Consider the following 21035-nt stretch of genomic DNA (forward strand, 5'->3'; position numbering starts at 1 on the left):
TGATGAAACCTCACCTCTACCAAAAATACAAAAAACTACCTGGGCATGGGGGTGCCCGCCTGTAGTCCCAGCTGCTTGGGAGGCTGAGGCAGGAGATTTGCTTGAGCCTGGGAAATGAAGGTTGCAGTGAGCCAAGATGGCACCACTGTACTCCAGCCTGGGTGACAGAGGGAGATTCTGTCTCCAAAATGAATGAATGAATAAATAAATAAATAAATAAATAAATAAAATATATTCAAGTATCTTACATTATCCATAAGTTACACCATAGGTTACTGTTACTGAAACAATATTGGTTGCACGTACCAATTTAGGGGGAGTTGGTATGAAACATGGTGGAAATTCCAGATGTGATATAGAAAGGTCACCCATGAGATGCTCACACAAACTCAGTTTAAGGGCTGGTGGTCTTGACCAGCTTGAGCTGAGTTTAGGGCTGAGTCTTGAGTTCCTGAAAAACAACGAGGTCAACACCTTGTGAACCATGCTTCAGAGTCAGATGTGATGTGTAGGAACATTGCAGAAACTATGGCTAGGCTACCTGACATTTTACTAAGGTAGTAAGCACTATAGCGTCAGCAAAGGTTATTGTTAATAAGGACTAAACTCTGATTTTTTTAATCTTGCCCAAATTCCTATCTAACATGTCTGGGGAGTCATGCCCTACAAATCATAAATTCTCATCAGATGAGTTTTATTTAACCCTATATATCATGTTTTACGTTCCAACTTGACTCGGGCATAACATTACCAGACAAAAAAGAAAAAGTATTTTGCCCCAAAACATGTTTCTTTGCCACATTTTGAAATTGCCCTGCAAAGCTGTTCTTTGTGGGGGGAAATTCGCGTCTGTAAAGAATCTCTGTTAACAGGTAGATCTTTTTCTTCCAGACCTTTCCAATCCTAAAGAGATTAACTAAGATCTGAAAGGGAAACATTTGTCATCTATTGTCTCTAAGTGCAGCCACTATAGGACTTCAAAAGAATTGGTCTCCACAATCTTTATTTTAACCTGAACATTCCCTTTCTATCAATCCCAGGTCTTTAGACAAAACTAGTTGTCAATCAGAAAATGTTTAAATTCACCTATAGCCTGAAGCACCCCCCAACTCCCCACCAGCTTTGAGTTGTCCTGCCTTGCTGGACCAAACCAATGTATTTCTTAAATGTATATGATGTTTCACGCCTCTCTAAAATGTATAAAACCAGCTGCGCTCCAACCACCTTGGGCACATGTTCTCATGAGAACTGTGTTATAGGCCATGGTCACTCATATTTGGCTCAGAATAAATTTCTTCAAATATTTTACAGAGTTTGACTCTTTTTTTTGTTTTGTTTTTTTCAGACAGTGTTTTGCTCCTGTTGCCCAGGCTGGAGTGCAATGGCGTGATCTCGGCTCACTGTAACCTCTGCCTCCCAGGTTCAAGCGACTCTCCTGCCTCAGCCTCCCAAGTAGCTGGGATTTCAGGTGCCCACCATCACGCCCAGCTAATTTTTGTATTTTTAGTAGAGATGGGGTTTCACCACGTCAGCCAGGCTGGTCTTGAACTCCTGACCTCAAGTGATCCTCCTGCTTTGGCCTCCCAAAGTGCTGGGATTACAGGCGTGAGCCACCACACCCAGCCGATTCTTTTCATCGACAACAACAAACTGCCTAGTAAAACTTCAGATACTGGCTACCTAATCATAACTATCTGGCCATCAGTTTCACTAGATACTCTTTCACCTCTCAATGAAAGTCCCACAGTTCACAATGTTATAAGTGGCTTTCCTCAGAGAAGTTTCTGCGTAACGTAACATAACCCTCCAGGGACTTCCCAGAACTTTGTCAAAAATTCAGAGCAGAAGCCAGGTCTCTTGTTGTCTACTGATAGCACCAGATAACCCCTTTCTGGGGTCACCTCACTCTAGGGTCTTGCACTTCTTTTGTGCCCCGGAGTCAGTCTTTGATGTTTGCAGCCTTTGCTTGAGGCCATTGTCTGAATGAATTCAGATGTTCCAGATGAGAAGATACAGGTACAGGTTTACATAATAAGGCTGTTCTCCATCACCCCCTCCACTACCAATCATCTGGAGCGCTGCAGCTCCCCATGCTATTCCTTTCTCCACTGCTGCAGATTTCCAGGGCTCTGAGAAAAGGAGGAGGACCCAGATTCTGCTTTTCAGATCCACGCGCTGATCCCCGCTACAACCAGTGACCTGAACTTGGAGTCTGAGTAGGGTAAGAAGGGCTCTGCTGAGGGTGCTTGGGGAACAGCCAGGAGCACTGGAAGGAGGCTGATTGAACTTTTAGATAGCAAAAAATGGAGAAGGATCCAAATCATGGAAAACAAAGGCCTGAATTCTGGTCAGCCTCAGTTCCACCGATACAAGCTTTTCCCTGCCCCTCCCTCCCTTCACCCCCAGTCTTCTCAAACACAATGCATTAAAACCACTTGCATTCTGCTCTTCTATCCTCTTCAGGTCTTTATCATCAGGACAGGGTTCCACAGATAGGAAGTACCCACCTTTTATTCTGTGTCTGATGTGGACATTTGACGTCATTAGAAGTGCTCTCAAATACATGCGTCTCCTTAGACTCTCGCAGCTCTGTAGGGAGCTATTATTAAATCCATCTGAGGACACCAATGCTTAGAGTTGTGAATCAGGTTAGAGACTCAGTAAGGGCAGGAACACTTCTCATGATAAATGAGGACAGAGCACTGGTTTAAAGGGCAGACTCTTTCAAAAAGACCCCCACACTCCATGCTATCACCAGAGAAGCCACTGTGAGGGCCCTTTTAGTTTTGGTACTTGATTGATTACAGGAATATTTCAAATCTGGAATTCTGGTTGGGAAACCGAGGCAGGTAGATCACTTGAGGCCAGGATTTCGAGACTAGCCTGGCCAACATGGTGAAACTGTCTTCACTAAAAAAATACAAAAATTAGCTGGGTGTGGTGGTGGGCACCTTGTAATCTCAGCTACGCGGGAAGCTGAGACAGAAAATCTGTTGAACCCTGGAGGCAGAGGTTGCAATGAGCCAAGACTGTGCCACTGCACTCCAACCTGGGTGACACAGTGAGACTCTGTCTCAAAAACAAACAAACAAACAAACAAAACCTCAAAACTGGAGTTCTTTTATGATGACATTTTCAAGGAGCAGCTCCAACAAACCAAGATCATTTGTAATAGTGATAATTAGGGGAATGACCCCTGAGAAGGAATATGGGTAGTTAGTAATGAACGTATGTTCCACTCAGGCTTTGGAGAAAGTGTTATAAGGAAGTCAAAATTGGAGAAGCATCGTTTTGCAGAGTCAGTGTAATTGCAGGCTGGGCTATCATTTCAGGAAATCGAAGCCTTCCTGCCTAGGAACCACCTCCCAAGTAGTTACTCATCTTTTACATTTCCCTAAAATCTGACAACCCTTTCCACTTCAAGGACATAAACCTTAAAATATCATGGTTTATGGACACATGATCTCCTGAGAGTTGGTCTGGTAAAAATGAGCCAGCTGGAGGGTGATCGGCTCCTCGGGTTGGGAGTAAGAGAGGGACGACAGGAGATGCTTGGAATTCTCAAAATGAACTTTATCTATTTTTTCTAATTTTGTGGTTTGCTCACACAGGCTGAAGCATGTTTTTAGTTCTTAGAAACTCTATTCTCTAATGAGAATTATCATCTCACTGGGGAACCAAATAGTAAAATTGCACCCAAGTACCTGCCTGGTGGGGAAGGAATTTTAAGGTAGTGCTCAGCTCTCTGGGCATTGTCTGGATAACGCTTTTCTTTCTCTTCTCTGTGGACACACAGGTGGCCCTGGTGACTGAGATGGCATCGTCTCTAAAGATCTGGGGCACACTCTTGGCCCTGCTTTGCATCCTATGCACACTGCTTGTAGAGAGCAAGGAAGTTTCTTGGAGAGAATTCATGAAACTGCACTACTTAAGTCCAAGTAGAGAATTCAAAGAGTACAAATGTGATGTCCTCATGAGAGAAAATGAAGCTCTGAAAGACAAGAGCTCTCACATGTTTATCTATATCTCGTGGTACAAAATCGAGCATATATGCACTAGTGACAACTGGATGGATCGCTTCCGAAATGCATATGTATGGGTCCAGAATCCTCTCAAAGTACTCAAGTGTCACCAGGAGAACTCCAAAAATAGCTACACAGAGAGCAGGAGCTTCAACTACATTGAATTCCATTGTAGCATGGATGGGTATGTTGATAGGATAGAAGACCTAAAGATGATAGAACCTATCAGCAACTAGAAAGTCTATGCACATCCTCAGGTATTGGTAGAGTATTCAGTGCTTTCTAAGTAGCAGCCCCTGCCTCCATCAAAAGCCCCTACCACTCCCCACTTGCATTTATTTGTCAATGTTTTCCAAATACTTAGAGTTATGAATAGCATAATTTCTTGATACCATAACCTTGCCTGTGTTGTTTCTCTGCCTGGAATACACTTCTGTCTTCATTTACCTAATTTACTCTTGCACTTTTGTCAACATTCAGCTCATATGGCATCTGTTCTTGACTAACCCAAGACTTTCTGATATTGCCTCTCTTGATACATACCCAAGCTGAACAATCTTCCCTTTCCTAAATAAATTATATGATTCCAATGTGTGTGTGACATTCATATATGTTATGTGCACGGAGTAAGTATTGTGTGATTGATATGGGTGTGTGTGATCTAGCTTATGCATGTGATTGATGCTGTGCAAGGGATTTAAGGTATATTTTATGGGTGTATGTCTAATGTATGTAATATGTTTCTGTATATGATGGTGGTGTAAATGATTGTGTGCTTAGTTCAATACAAGTTGTGATGTAGGCATTGATTGCAGCATCAATTTGAAATAATCAAAAGTGTCAGAATCCAGTTTTAAAGAGTTGATTCAAGCAAAAGGCTAGGAGTGGCCATTCAGTGACACACAGACTCCACAGAAATGGGTTCAGTGCTCCAAAGCTGAAAATTAAGTTCTTGCTTATGTAGGAAAAAGACAAAAGAATTCAACAGAATTACAACAATTTCTATACCAGCTGGTTTAAGAGTTACAACAAATTAATTCATTACAGTTTGTCCCTGACTTCAAGTCTTCTTTTCTTTTCTTTATAGCTTGTTTTCACTTCCTTTTCAATTTAAAAGAGTGTTTTTAACATTCCATCTTAATGTGATAGTGATGAAGTCTTTCTAAGAGGAGAGGGAAGTTACTCTATAATGAAGACCAACAGTGGAGAGGAAAGGAGTCTTCTCCTGTACCCTTCGGTAAATTACAACATTTCACCAAACAATGCAGGCAAGAAAGAAGGTTTAATCTATAAACAGAGAAACCACGGTTACAGCTGCCTTGGTTACAGTGGCCTGGCATGTGGCTGAGGCCCCAAAATCACATCTCTTTAAGGTTAAAAATAATTTAGAGTTCCAACAACTGAGTTGTTAAATTACTTATTTTCACAGTGGTGACATGTTTTAGTTCCATTCAGATTTTGGGGCACTGGCAGAGCTCACTGGGTGTAAAACATGTAGCATGGTTTCTTGCTTATAGTAGGTGCTCAGTGAAAATTGCTTCATTTCTCAACTCATTCTTTGGCTTAGTACTTTCATTTTGACTTTGATAAACAAACATAACAAGTGCTCATCAATCATTTGCTCTCCCTAACTCTAGAGATGGGGATTTACACAATAAAAATACATGCTGGATATGTGGGCTCACACCTGTAATCCCAGCACTTTGAGAGGCTGAGGCGGGTGGTCAGGAGTTTGAGGTCAAGAGTTTGCCATTTGAGGTCAGGAGTTTGAGACCAGCTTGACCAACATGGTGAAACCCTGTCTCTACTAAAAATACAAAAAATGAGCCAAGTGTGGTGGCACATATCTGTAATCTTAGCTACTCGGGAGGCTGAGGCAAGAGAATCACGTGAACCCGGGAGGTGGAGGCTACAGTAAGTTGAGATGGTGCCACTGCACTCCAGCCTGGGTGACAGAACCAAAGCATCTCAAAAACTAAAAACAAATAAGCAAACAAAAATTACAGCAGGCCATCATCTGTGAGGACTGAATTCTAACCTTTTTTTTCTCTCTTGCTCAAATTCCTATCTAAGGGCCTTGGAGAATCACACCCTGAAAACCATAAAATATTATTAAGTGGGTTTTATTTAACTCTGTATAATTCATGTTTATACCCAGTCAGTTCTGCCAATACCCCCAAATCTGAGTGGAACTAAAGCATATCACCACTGTGAAAATAAGTAATTTAATGTGGCTTACTTTCCAACCTGACTCTGCCATAACATCACATGACAGATAAAGAAATCAAAATATTTTATCCCAAAATATTTTTTGCCTTATTTTGAAAAATGGCCCTGCAAAGCCATCTTCTGTGGGGAAAAGTTGCATCTGTAAGGAATCTCTATTAACATAATCAGATCTTTCCCCTTCCAGGCCCTCCCAATCCTGAAGAGATTAACTGAGAGTCTAGCACCTTTTAAAGGTCTGAATAGGAAACATTTGCCATCTATTGTCTCTAAGGGTAGCCACCTATGAGACTTCATCTACATAATAAGAATCTTGGTCTCCACCATCCTTTATTTTAACCCAGACACTCCTATCTATTGAGTCTAGGCTTTTCAATAATAACAATTATTTCAAACAATTGCCTATCAAAACATCTTTGAATTCAACTAATTCCTGTAAGCCCTTGCTTCAAGTTGTCCTGCCTTTCTGGACTGAGCCAATGTATATATCACCTATATTGACTGCTATATCTCCCTAAAAGCTACACAACCAAACTGTAAACCAATCACCTTGGGCACATGTTCTCAGGTCCTCCTGAGACTATGCCTCGGGGCCATGGTCACTCACATTTGGCTCATAGTAAACCTTTTTAAATGTTTTATGGAGTTTGACTTTTTTTGTTGACATTTGTATGGGAGCTATACATTCCTAGGATTAAAAAAAAAGGAACTCCTCTTTTATCAACCACAGACCTACAGATGTCCCTACTGGACTCAATTCATTACGAATGTTTCTGCCGGGCGTGGTGGCTCATACCTGTAATCCCAGCACTTTGGGAGGCCAAGGTGGGAGGATCATGAAGTCAGGAGTTTGAGACCAGCCTGGCCAACATAGTGAAACCCCATCTCTACTAAAAATACAAAAAATTAGCCAGTCATGGTGGCAGGTGCCTGTAATCCCAGCTACTTGGGAGACTGAGGCAGGAGACTCACTTGAACCTAGGAGGTGGAGGTTGCAGTGAGTTGAGATCGTGCCATTGCACTCCAGCCTGGGTGACAGTGAGAGACTCTGTCTCCAAAAAAAAAAAAAAAAAAAACCAAAAAAGAATGTTTCTAAGGGCCACATGAGGTGGCTCATGCCTGTAATCCCAGCACATTGGGAGATTGAGGCAGGCAGATCACTTGAGGTCAGGAGATTGAGACCATCCCGGCCAACATGGTGCAACCCCCTCTCTACTAACAACAACAACAAAAAAAATTAGCCAGGTGTGGTGGCACGCACTTGTAGTCCCAGCTATTCAGGAGGCTGAGGCAGGGGAATCGCTTGAACCCAGAGGCGCAGATTGCAGTGGACCGAGATTGCGCCACTGCACTCCAGCCAGCCTCAAATAAAACAAAAGCAAAACAAAACAAAAATGTTGGGTTCACAAGCAAGTTGAGTCCATGAGAAATTCTGTTTGCTAATTGCAGGAGTGAGATGCAAAGTAAGAAATGTTTACTTCATACAATTTTCCCTAGAGCAGTTTGGGCAGGGTGCTAAACGTTAAAGTACCTTGTGTTCTTCAGACTCCTACAATGTGGAATGACTCTGGCCTTGAAACAATTAAAAAAAAGGCCAAAGTGTCAACATTATTTATTAAGTGACTGCATACTTTCCTATAACTCTGGTCTCAATAAGTAGTCAGTGTATCTAGATTGGTCATCATGTTCCAAAGGCAGTTCCTCAACTTTGCAATTTTTGAGTGCACCTGGGGAGGAGCAGACACCTGGGGATGACAATCTCTACCAACCAAACTCAGAAGAGACTAGTATTAAACCAGTAGCTCTGCCTGTAGGATCAATATACATATGAGAAGAAACAATACTGTTTGTTTTTCTCAGTTGACAAATGCTCTTCAAAATATATGTAGAAAAGGAAAAATATTTTCCTTCTACCCATTTGGTTCTTGGCTGGGGCCACTGTAGCAAAAGTCAGATTAACAAGAGAAAAATAGAAATGTAGTAACATGTATATCTCATGTATACATGAGAGAAGCTCAGAAAGCAACTCAAAGAGGTGGCTAGAACTTAGAGTTAAATGCCTTCAGTTAAAGCAAAGGAAGAAGCGTGTCGGGGGGCAACTTACAGGGAGATGACCAGGAAAAGTATAGTACACAAGGGAAAGCTTACTCATGCAGATTTAAGTCAGTACCTTCTCCACTGATAAGGGTTTCTTTTGATTTAGAGTCACCTTTCTCTTTCTGGTACAGAGAGGGAGACATCCTTACAAATGAGGGTTTCCCTTATAAACGCAAATTTCCTTACAAAAGGGCAACGTGCACTCTATTTTCAGAGCTTGTCTTGTGTATACTGCTTCTCAAAATAAGCAGTTCAAAATAGTATTTATACTACAGAAGCAAATTTTGGGGTGGCATATTCTGGTCTCCTATAGTAGGTTCTCACAAATACCTCATTTAAGTAACTCTTTAAAACTTGCTTTTATTAAAGGATTAGCAGATGGTTGTTCAAAATAGTACAGGAGGAAAGTAGATTTAAGGGCAATTAGTAATAGCTTTGTGTTGTTTCTCTGGCTTTCCTGGTGGTCCACCCCTTATTTGGATAGCTGCATATTGACTCCCCTTAGGTATCTACCCTTCCTCTTTTGTGTGCAGTATTAGTGAGGCTGGCCACTAAGGTCTGCAGTCCCCTCTATTGAGCCAAGGGATGGTTGTGAGATCCAAATTAGCCTAACTGAACTCTCATAGGAAGTAAGAATATGTCACCCCAAAATATGCCTCCAGGTTCAAAGTCCTGTCAATCAGCATTTTTGCTGCTCTGCATCCTTACTAGCTTTGATGATGTCAGTTTTCACTGCATTTTAGTCATTCATGTAGGTGTGTAGTATTATCCCATTGTTTTGATGTGCAATTTTCTAACAATGGATTGAAGGGATTCACAGCCCACCAATATGGCAATACTGCCCTTGCAGAGTTATGGAGTGTTGCAAGCCAGGCTCTAGGCAGAATTGCACATTAATCATAGCATGCTGGTACACTTCAACCCACTTCCCTGTAGCTTCTAACTTCGCAAGTAGCATGCTGACCCCCTATTCCCCAATTGTTCCTATAGGTAGAATCTCTGATACCAGAATCATGAGACCTTTTTGCTTAAGAATTGCTTAAGGTGTTTTTCTGATCCTGAATTCCAGTGCAACAGCTAATGCTAACCAGTCTGAAGACCTCTACCAAGGAACTGGCTTGGCACAAGAATGCTGAATTTCTTCATGTCCCTGTCCCACGACTTCACCCCTCACTTCTTGATGAATCAGAAATCCTCACACTTTGGCCCTTTTCCAGACTCCTTAAAAACCCTATCCCTAAACCCAAAACCAAATTTTAGGTTACCTCCCATGTACTCATTTGGCTGCCCTATGAAAATTAAACTCCTTCTCTTTTTCAATCGCTGTTGTGTTACTATATCCATTTGTTGTGCATCCAGTAACAAATCTGTTATTATTATAGTGGCATGAAAATTATTTTAAACTGAAAATGTCTGAACAGACAGAAGCTGCAGAAAGAAACACTGTCTAAAGTTAACTGAAGCCTCCTGAAAATTCAGCTGCCATTGATCCCCTTCAAAGGTATTTTCCTGTTTGAAAGGAGACAGCCCCTTAGCACTGGGATGTGTACATTTTGCTGCCATAAACCCCCATACAAAGAAACTTCCAGCCAGGAAGAAATCAATCTACCCATTTCTATTAGCATCAGAAAGCTTACTAGAACCTTCCACATTTTTCTTTTGAAGCCCCAACAAAAATCTTTTTTTATTTTTTATTTTAGTTTAGAGACAGACTTTCACTCTTGTTGCCCAGGAGTTGTCTCACTGCCATCTCCGCATCCTGGGTTCAAGAGATTCTCCTGCCTTAGCCTCCCGAGTAGCTGGGATTACAGGCGCCCACACCATGCCCGGCTAAATTTTGTATTTTTAGCAGAGACGGGGTTTCACCATGTTGGCCAGGTTGGCCTCAAACGCCTGACCTCAGGTGATCTGCCCACCTTGGCCTCCCAAAGTGCTGGGATTACAGGCGTGAGCCACCGCACCCGGCCAACTCTTTTTATTAAAAATAGAGATGGGAGTCTTGCTATGTTGCTGGTTTCAAACTGTATACCTCAAGTGATCCTCCTGCCTCAATCTCCCAAAATGTTGGGATTACAGGCATGAGCCACTACACTTGGCCAGAAACACTTTTTAAAAGGTGGTATATAACTTTACCTCTGGGTATTCAGCAAGTTACTCATTATGTAATACTCCTGTGTGCATGTGTAAATAAACTTTGAATTTTTCTCCTGTAAATCTTTTTCTAATTCACAAGCTCCTTTACCACCACCTTTAAAACCTAAAATGATAGAGGAAAAGTTTCTCTGCAAATAATGTGATGCTGACCATCTTTTCACTGCTCATCTGCCGTCTGTGTATCTTGTTTGGCGAAGTGTTGGGATGTAGAGAATCATACTACAAACTATGATGCATTGGCATTCTGAACACTTTTGAATTAAAGAAAGTAAATTAAATTAAAGAATTAAATTTACCTAGAATTAAAGAATTAAAGAAATCAAAAGTTCTTAGAAGCTGCCTCAGGACCAAAGATGTTCTAATCTACTCTTTTTCCTCTCCCTAGCTCTCAAAGGCAGAGAGGAGCTCTCTCTGGGAGTTCCCTTGTCTGGATAAGGAAAACTTCTTCCAAGCAATGCAGTTGTCTTAAGACCCCTCTTTCTAAAAATCTCATCAGATAAACAGGAAATATTAGCCACTTGAAAAGAGAAGAGACTAAAAGTCTCTTCACACTACACTCAGGTAGACCTTTCATCTATTCTTCCAAGAGCAGTTCCAAAAGAGTACCTAAGAGACTTTATCTGTATAATGAGACAACCTTTGTTCACAGTGCAGTTCCACCCTTCACCTTCCCGTGACTCGTCACCCTTCCATTCAGCTTCCAAAGAGACTCATTTACAAACTATTGTCTGCTCTTTGGGGCCAATTCCCTAAAAAACATTTAAAACTCCTCAAAATTACCTACATTTTCCCCATGTTCTCCTCCCCTATGAAAAGAGTATATGAATTTCAACTATTTAGTCTTTTTTAAGTCTCATAATTTGTATGGTTCCCATGATTATGCACAATAATAAATTTGTATGCCTTTTTCTCCCATTAATCTGTCTATTGTCAGTTCATTTCAGAAGTTTTGAACCTTCAGAGGGAGAGGAAAAATTGTCTTTGCCCCATACCATTCAGATGTTTTGCCCATTTTTCAGTTAGGTTGTTGGTTTTCTTATGGTTGAGGTTTTTTGAGATCTTTTTGGATAATGTTCTTTTATCAGATATATCTTTTGCAAATATCTTCTCTCAGTCTCTGGCTTGTCTTTTTATTCTCTTAATAGTATCTGTTGCAGAGGAGAAGCTTTTAATTTTAATTAAGTTCCACTTATTAATATTTTTCTTTCATGGATTGTGCTTTTGCTATTATATCTAAAAAATCATTGCCAAACTTGAGGTTGCCTAGATTTTCTCCTATGTTATTTTCCAGAATTTTTATAGTTTTGCATTTTGCATTAGGTCTATGGTCCATTTTGAATTAATATTTGTGTGGCCGGACACAATGGCTCACACCTGTAATCCCAGCACTTTGGGAGGCTGAGGTGGGTGGATTACCTGAGGTCAGGAGTTCGAGACCAGCCTGACCAACACGGTGACACCCTGTCTCTACTAAAAATACAAAATTAGCTGGGTATGGTGGTGCATGCCTGTAATCCCAACTACTCGGGAGGCTGAGGCAGGAGAATCACTTGAACCCAGGAGGCAGAGGTTGCGGTGAGCTAAGATCACGCCATTGCACTCCAGCCTGGGCAACAAAAGTGAAACTCCATCTCAAAAAAAAATTGTGAAAGGTGTAAAGTCCAGGTCTATGAAAAGGTATGAAATCTAATCTATGAAAAGATTTATTTTCTGCATGTGGACATTCAATTCTACCATTTGTTGAAAAGACTACCTTTTCTCAATTGAAAATTGATCCTTTGTCACAGATTAGTTCACTATATTTGTGTGGGTCTACCTCTGGGCTTTCTACTTGGTTCCATTGACCTATTTGTCTATTTTTCACCAATACCACGCTATCTTAATTACTGTAGGTTTATAGTAAGTTTTGAAGTTGGGTCATGTCAGTCTTCTGACTTTGTTCTTCTTTTTCTGCATTGTGTTAACTATTCTGAATCTTTTTTTTTTTTTTGACATGGAGTCTCACTTTGTTGCCCAGGCTGGAGTGCAGTGGTGGGATCGTGGCTCACTGCAAGCTCTGCCTCCTGGGTTCATGCCATTCTCCTGCCTTAGCCTCCCAAGTAGCTGGGACTATAGGCGCCTGCCACCAACACGCCCAGCTAATTTTTTGTATTTTTAGTAGAGACAGGGTTTCACCATGTTAGCCAGGATGGTCTCAGTCTCCTGACCTCATGATCCCACTGCCTCAGCCTCCCAAAGTGCTGGGATTACAGGTGTGAGCCACCACACCAGACCTGAATCTTTTACCTTTATATAAACTTCAGAGTCAGTTTGTTACTATCCACAAAATAATGTGCTGGGACATTGATTGGGATTGTGCTGAATCTATTGAGATCAAGTTGAGAGGAAACGACATCTTAACATATTGAGTCTTCTTACTCATGTACATGGAGTATCTATGCTTCCTCAATTTCTTTCATTAGAGTTTAAAATTTTCCTCATGCCAATTTTTACATAATGTGTTAGATTTATACTTAAGTATTTCACTTTCTTTGGTACAATATAAATGGTATTGTGTTTTAAATTTCAAATTGCAGTTGTTCATTGCTGGTATATAAGAAAGCAACTGACTTTTGTATATTAACCTTGTATCCTGCAGCCTTGGTATAAACAGACATTATGTTTATTCTGCAGATATTTGGAGCCATAAAAGCATGAGGCAAGAGTGTTGTACTATCATATCTTGCTCAAAAAAAGACGAATCTGGAAGTAATGTGTAGAATGGATTGGAAGGAGAAAAAAGCAAGGCAAGGAGTCCACGTGGGAGGCTTTTATGTGAGCCCTTCATGAGACAATGAGTTTCTGAATAAGGGTGTTGCAGTACCAGTGAAAAGGTAAGAACAGATTCAAGAGGCAAACATCCTAAATTCGGCCTTCTTCTTCAGGCTTACAGGTCTTTTCATACACAGTTCCATCTTTGGGAGGCCCTTAACACTCTCTTCACCTAACTTGTAATTATTCCTCAAAATTCAGTTCAGGTGTTGTGCCCTCCAACAATCCTTCCCCTCTACTATCTTCCCGTAGCCTCCTGTAGTGTCCTCCATCACACTGTAAGTGCTACTTATATTAACATCATCTACTTGTCTATATACTTACCTGCCTGTCTCTAATCTCTTTCATTAAATCGTGAGCTCCTGAATTTGTGTAGCCCGGTACCTGGCCCAATAAGTATTTGCATAAATGAATAATTTATTCACATCTGTTGTAGGAACTTACAACATTACCAAGTATGTGGCAGGTATTATATCATATTTATGTGACATATTTTCTCTTAAGAAACAGAAATCATAAAGCTTCAAAAAAAAAAAAAAAAGAAAGAAAAACAACACTGAAGCCTCAGATGAGGCAGGAAGCACTCAACCCATATCAGGAAGTGATCAGTTCCTCAAAACTGTGAGTTTTCAGTCATCTTGTTTCTTTAAGTTGACTTAGCCTTCCTGTAATGATACTGTTTTGAAGAACAGGCATGAAAGTCTAAGAGTTTAATCTAAACTCTGCACAAGAAGTTAATCTGCCAAGCCCTAGGATTCTCTTTCTGAAAGCTCAGAATATTTCTTCCCCTTCCCTACACACACAGGACTTGAAGGGTTAGAGAAGAAAGGCAGACAACAGCTTCTGAGCTTTGAACTAATCACAGCCTCGTTCTCAGTAGGAGCCCCAACACTGAGACCAGGTAAGAAAGAAGGCCTCAGGGCTGGAGCGAGTAGAGCAGTAAAGACGGCTGGGAGGTAGTGGTCAGATAGAGGGTAAATATTTCAGGAGGGAAGATGGAAGCAACTGTTTCTGATATGACAGTCATCAAATGCATGAGAACAGGTGAAAGAAAATAGGATAGGCCAATCAAAGGAGAGGTCATATTTCTGTTTCCTGGGCTTCAGGTTCTTTATAGAATTGTGAGACTCTGTGAGAAAGAAGATGGTTTTTAAAAGGGAGCTATAACATCTCAAAAGGCAAAATAAAAATCTAAATAGTTATGATTAAAATGTTTGCTCTTATTGCTTCTCCTACTATAATTATCTTCTCTCTTTCTACACAGAAAAGATGGTGCTACGCTTTCCTCTTCTTTTATTGCTGCTGGTTCTATGGGGACCAGTGTGTCTACTTCATGCTTGGCCTAAGCATCTCACCAGGGCTCATTGGTTTGAAATTCAGCATATACAGCCAAGTCCTCTCCAATGCAACAGGGCAATGAGTGGCATCAACAATTACACCCAGCACTGTAAGCATCAAAATACCTTTCTGCATGACTCTTTCCAGAATGTGGCTGCTGTCTGTGATTTGCTCAGCATCATCTGCAAAAATCGTCAGCACAACTGCCACCAGAGCTCAAAGCCTGTCAACATGACTGACTGCAGACTCACTTCAGGAAAGTACCCCCAGTGCCGCTATAGCACCGCCGCCCAGTACAAATTCTTCATTGTTGCCTGTGACCCCCCTCAGAAGAGCGACCCCCCCTACAAGTTGGTTCCTGTACACTTAGATAGTATTGTCTAAGGCATCCACTGCTTTTCCTTTCATTTGGCATAGCTTCTGTTACAACTGCATCCACGTTTTCTTTTCTTTTGTTGATTTTCTTGTTCCCACAGAAGAAAGAAGAAAGGTGTTGGGAGAATTAGAGTGCCTAGGATACCAGACCAGAGTTGAGACAAAAAGAAATAAGATTATCTTCTGCTTTGTAGGTCTGTACTTTTCGAGAGAAGAGAATAGGGAAGAGAGCAAAGAAAGATTCCGATTTCTAACCCTGCAACTTTTGCCAAGCTTTATTGCCCTGTGTTCACAGCAATAAAACCATTTCCTGCTGCTTTCTAATGAGTGTGTGTTTGAGATCCCCTTTCAAAGTATTGTTTACCGGTATTCAAAGGAACACTGTTTTGACTTTAGTCCCTAGAAAACTTTTAAGGCCTCCCTGGGGCCTCTACCACTTCTTTGCCCACAAGAAATGAGAGCGTTTGGGACTTTGGAGCATTTCTTCAAACTCTGCTCATGACTTCATATATTTCCCTGGAAACCATTGTCTATGTTTAATTGGAGGTAGTACTGATACCTCAAAGACAGTTGATGATAATTTCACACATAGATTCTGACACTGGCAACTGAAGGATCCTATGTCTTTCCCATTGGTTTCTGTTTTTAATCAGTTAATGATTTAAATATAAGGTAATAGTAGTAGTAATAGGGATAATAATCCACTGTAGTAACCTTAGAGTCAATCCTCCATTATCTATTGAAATGGACAAATAGAAAGTATAGATCAAGGAAAAAGCACTAGGCTGGGTGTGGTGGCTCACACCTGTAATCCCAGCACTTTGGGAGGCCGAGGCAGGTGGACCACCTGAGTCAGGAGTTCAAGACCAGCCTGGCCAACATAGTGAAACACTATCTCTACTAAAGATACAAAAAAATTAGCTGGACGTGGTGGCAGTGCCTGTAATCCCAGCTACTTGGGAGGCTGAGGCAGGAGAATCGTTTGAACCCAGGAGGCAGAGGTTGCAGTGAGCCAATATTGCGCCACTGTAGTCCAGCCTGGGCAACAGAGTGAGACTCCCATCTCAAAAACAAAAAAAGAAAAAGAAAAAGCGCCAGGAGACCTGATGCAGTGGCTCACACCTGTAATCCCAGCACTTTGGGAGGCCGAGGCAGGTAGATGACTTGAGGCCAAGAGTTTGAGACCAGCCTGGCCAATATGGTGAAACCCCATCTCTACTAAAAATACAAAAAATCAGCCGGACATGATGGCAGGAGCCTGTAATCCCAGCTAATCAGGAGCCTGAGGCAAGAGAATCACTTGAACCTGGGAGGCAGAGGCTGCAGTGAGTCAAGATTGTACCACTGCACTCCAGCCTGGGTGACCGAGTGAAACTCCATCAAAAAAAAAAAAAAAAAAAAAAAAAAAAAAAAAAAAAAAAAAAAAGAAAGAAAGAAAGAAAAGAAAAAGAGAAAGAAAGAGAAAAGAAAAAAGCACTAGGAAACTAAAAACATTCTAGTCCTGTGTAAATACTGAAATATCACAGAAATATCGGGGTTTTCGAACAGAACCTGAACTAAGTCACTTTCACAGAGGGAACTTCAGTTTCCTTGTCAGCCTCTAGAGTCATTGGGCTAGTGGGCCAGGTGTAAATCCCAAGTGCTTTGTACACTGATGAGTCTTTAAGTAGCAGCCAAAGACAATGAAGTTTGAAAAGGCTACATATTGAAGTGTATTCGTTACCTGTGCTGCAAAATGATTCGTTCCAAACCAGACTATTAGTTTAATAGATATGTGAACTCAGCTCACCTTCCTTAATGCCACACATTTACGTCATATCATAGGAACGAAGAATGGAATATGAGGTTTCAGGAATCTGGGAATATGAGGTTTCAGGGTGATGACTGATTAAGGGCCCTCCCATTGGGAAGAAATTAGCAGGTCAGGGCAATATGGCACCTAAGAAGGTGGGTACCTTATAGAGGGAATCCTACAGTGGGACTTGAGTGCTCTAACTCAAAGCAGCTTTCAGTTGTATTCAGCTTTAAGCTGTGCTGCATTTACATTTTATTGTCTCAGAGTCTTCATGTAAAGTGTGGTGGAATGGCAGGGAGAATCTGTGCTCATGTTTGGTATGAACAAGTATGTGAAAGTAGCAGCATCTGAAAGGAAATGGGCTGAATGGATTTATATAACATATGAACATTACCTGGAAATTGCCAGAGATTCTTAAAGGTAAACTAGTAAAACCAAACAGCTCAATTTCTCATGCTATTATTATTTATATAGTAAAGGTACCTCATGGATTGAATAAATCTGTGCTGCAAAAATTTTTCAACGTCAGAAACATTAGGGAACATGAAATATTACTTAAAATTAGTGAAATAAATTGTGAGATCTAAAATACTGCAAATATTTTGTAACAAATGGTTAAAAACAAAAATATAATGAGTACCATCTTTTGAAGAGATTTACAACAACAATACCTAATCTTCCCCACCCTCCTATGACAAACCTATCCCCAACGACAATTACAGTCACTTTTTATTGCCGATCAAGGAGAAGGCAACAATGAGGGTAACTTTGCAACAATCTATTATGCCCAAACTTTTAGAAGGTATTAGTTCTAAACAAGTGGAATAGACAGGGATGGACTCTCTCATAGATTTATTTTCTTTTCTACATGCAATTATGTATTGCAGAAGAAGTTCAATACATAATTGCTAAGGAGTTCACTTAGATATATCCCTAGAATATACAGAATGATCCCAAAGCAGGCAAAACTTCGAAATGAATTCAGCAGATGTTCCAGCAGCTCTCAACTCTGGCTTCATATTAGATTCACCTGGGAGCTTTTAGAAAAATACCAATGACTGGATCTACTAAATACATTTTATGAACATTTAATGAAAAATTAAATGAATATCTGGGGGTGAGACCTGGGCACTAATCGATGTTTTTTAAAGATCCCCATGTAATTGTAATGGGCGGCAAATATTGGTAACAACTGTTGATGCAGGAGTAAGCAAACTACATCTGCAGACCTCTGGCCTGCCGCACCTATTTTATACTGCCTGTAGTAGTGTGGTTTTTAGTTTTTGGTTTTTTTTTTTTGAGATGGACTCTGGCTCTGTCACCCAGGCTGGAGTGCAATGGCTTGATCTCAGCTCACTGTAACCTCCACCTCCTGTATTCAAGCGATTCTCCTACCTCAGCCTCCTGAGTAGCTGGGATTACCCGCCACCATGCCCAGCTAATTTTTGTATTTTTAGTAGAGATGGGGTTTCACCATGTTGGTCAGGCTGGTCTGGAACTCTCGACCTCAGATGATTCATCCTCCTTGGCTTCCCAAAGTGCTGGGATTACAGACGTGAGCCACCATGCTTGGCTGTTTTTACTTTTTTAGGGGGAGAAGAAGAAGGAGGAGGAAGAGGAGGAGGAGAAAGAACAGGAAGAAGGAAAGGGTAGACAGGGTGAGGAAGGGGGAAGGGGAAGAAGAGGAAGAAGAAGGAGAGGAAGTAACACAAACTCTATGTGTTCCACAAAAGTAAAACATTTACTGTCTGGTCCTTTATAGGACAAAGTGTGTTGACGCCTGGTCTTCTAGACTATTCAATGGATGTTGTCCTTTGGCTGTGGCTGAGGCAGGTGACTGGAATTCAGTAGGAGAGACGACACCTGGCATGTTGAGAATTTTGAACTGGGGCCTCAGGAAAGTAATGAATTCTTAATATTCCTTTCTGTGCACTGTTTCAGTGTTTTTCTCTAACGTACTCATTTCCTCTGTTTTTCTTTTTCACACAGTAAGTAGGCAGTCATCCCTTTCCATCTTACTTTCTAATTTTCTCATAAATATTATTTAGTTTTGAAGGGATTCTGACTGATCACATAGATCAGACATGACCACTTGGACAGAATCACGTTGCAAAAAATAGCTTCCGGAAGCCTTTCTTTTTTTTTTTTTTTTTGAGACGGAGTCTCGCTCTGTCGCCCAGGCTGGAGCGCAGTGCCCGGATCTCGGCCCACTGCAAGCTCCGCCTCCCGAGTTCACGCCATTCTCCTGCCTCAGCCTCCCGCGGGAGCCTTTCTTATGGGCCGTGCAGAAGAGAGGGTTAGAGAGAATTGCCGTTAGGGCTGGCCAAATGGAGTCTCCGGCCTCGTCTGTTCCTCAGGCACCCCCTTGCATCTTGGAATACCCTTCTCAACATTTTCTAAGTCTCTCATCAGTGGCTGCAGTCAGCCCAGGCTGGTAGTGCCTGGCCTGAGATCTGCATGGGATCCTATTCTCTTTCTCTCCTTTGGGGCTTTCTCCCACCCTCAACCCTTCCTTCCAGCACAGGAAGCCCTAAGGAGCTTCAGGACAAATGTCTGTAGTGTTGTCTTGGGGCCAGGACTGGTTCCAGGTGAGTTAGCCCTGGTTAGGGATGTCATAGTTCCCAGAGAAAATGGGCTAGATAGACAATTAAATACTTTTTCTTTAACCACACAGTGTGGAAACAGAAATTGAATAACACTGTACTCTTGAGGGATAGAAGAAAGTTTATTTTAAGACCGGAGGAAGTGGGACCAGTAAAAACATTAAACCATTTTACAGCTTTACTTAGTGAGTTAGGTGGATATTTTAATTAATTCCATCTGAAAAGATTATACAATCTAAAACTGATTTTATTGATTCTTTTGATACTGTGAATATTTCTTCAAGTCGTCTTCTTAATTTGTAGTTATTTTTGAAAATGCCATCTTATCTAGACAGTGCTAACAAAAACAAGAAAGTGTTTGTCCACATTTGAGTCAAGATTGCAAAAAAACTCCACAAAAACCCAGGCGTAGGGATGGCAATAGCAGAGCCAAAGAGCCTCGCATGGAGGAGAAGCAGAAGCTCGTGGGGATGCAGAGTCTTTGGGGGCTCTTCATACTTGATGGATTTTGTCAAGTTTTTGCTTGTTTTTGAAACAGAATCTTGCTCTCTCTCATGAGTTCACTTCATTTTTAGTGGGATTATTTACTTTTCAAAAATTAAACAATGCAGATAAATGCAATACATTAGTGGCATGCAAAATAAATAAATATTAAGTGTTTCATTTGCTTAATATTTTAAAACAAATAAAATATAAAAACATTGGGGTCCATTTGATTCCTCTCTCGCCATTCTTCTTAACTCTTCTCAGATGAAATCATACATTTGGGGTATATTCAGTCCTGTTTTTTTATACTCTTCAAGTATAATACATTCATAAGCAAAATATAGTGTTTCAGTATGCAATTTTAATACATTTGTATAAATACTATCATAAGGTACATATCATTCTGCAACTAGTTTTTTTACCCAACAGTGTTTCCAAGACTCAACAATATTAAAATGTGCCTTTCTTGTTCCTTTATTTTTATTGATTCATTATTTTCCCCTTTGTATTAGTATACCACTATTTATTTATCTGTCTTCTGGTGGATATTTAGGATGTTTCCAAATTTTCACTCTAACAAGCAATGCTGCAATGAATATCTTTGTACATTTTTCTGTGTGTACATGTGGTAAATTTTCACTAAGATATGTCTAGATGTGGAATTGCTAAGCCATATGCATGTTCAATTTTACCAAACATTGCCATATTTTCTTCAAACTAGTTGTAGCCAATTGTATTTTCCAAACAGTGGCTCACACCTATAATCCCAGCACTTTGGGAGGCTGAGGTGGGTGGATCACTTGAGGTCAGGAGTCTGAGACCATGGCTAACTAACATGGTGAAACCCCGACTCTACTAAAAATACAAAAATTTGCTGGGTGTGGTGGCACACGCCTGTAGTCCCTGCTACTCGGGAGGCTGAGGCAGAAGAATTGCTTGAACCTGGGAGGTGGAGGCTGCAGTGAGCCGAGATTGCACCACTGCACTCCAACCTGGGTGACAGAGCAAGATTCTGTTTCAAAAACAAAAACCAAAACAAAATGTCCATGCCAACACATCCCATTCTACATGTTCTTTCTACTGTGTAACATTGGCTCTCCTCTATCTAAAATAAGCTCTATGTTCCCT

The 21035-nt window shown here is 40.9% G+C and overlaps 2 protein-coding genes across 3 annotated transcripts; both read left to right on the forward strand.

Moving 5' to 3' along the window:
* The first annotated feature begins 2141 nt into the window (after window positions 1-2141).
* On the forward strand, window positions 2142-4612 carry EDDM3B (epididymal protein 3B). Its single transcript, XM_011976197.1, has 2 exons — window positions 2142-2221; window positions 3797-4612. Exon 2 carries the CDS (start codon window positions 3815-3817, stop codon window positions 4256-4258), a length of 444 nt encoding a protein of 147 aa, XP_011831587.1. The 5' UTR covers window positions 2142-2221; window positions 3797-3814; the 3' UTR covers window positions 4259-4612.
* Window positions 4613-13929: 9317 nt separating this feature from the next.
* On the forward strand, window positions 13930-15347 carry RNASE6 (ribonuclease, RNase A family, k6). Of its 2 annotated transcripts, XM_011976199.1 has the most exons (3): window positions 13952-14002; window positions 14116-14211; window positions 14575-15347. In XM_011976199.1, exon 3 carries the CDS (start codon window positions 14580-14582, stop codon window positions 15030-15032), a length of 453 nt encoding a protein of 150 aa, XP_011831589.1. In that variant the 5' UTR covers window positions 13952-14002; window positions 14116-14211; window positions 14575-14579; the 3' UTR covers window positions 15033-15347. The 2 variants fall into 2 exon arrangements, with proteins under 2 accessions (XP_011831588.1, XP_011831589.1); XM_011976198.1 differs by having other exon boundaries at window positions 13930-14211.
* The last annotated feature ends 5688 nt before the right edge of the window (window positions 15348-21035 follow it).

This window comes from Mandrillus leucophaeus, unplaced genomic scaffold (genome assembly GCF_000951045.1).
Source record: "Mandrillus leucophaeus isolate KB7577 unplaced genomic scaffold, Mleu.le_1.0 Scaffold163, whole genome shotgun sequence".
NCBI classification, from domain to species: domain Eukaryota; kingdom Metazoa; phylum Chordata; class Mammalia; order Primates; family Cercopithecidae; genus Mandrillus; species Mandrillus leucophaeus.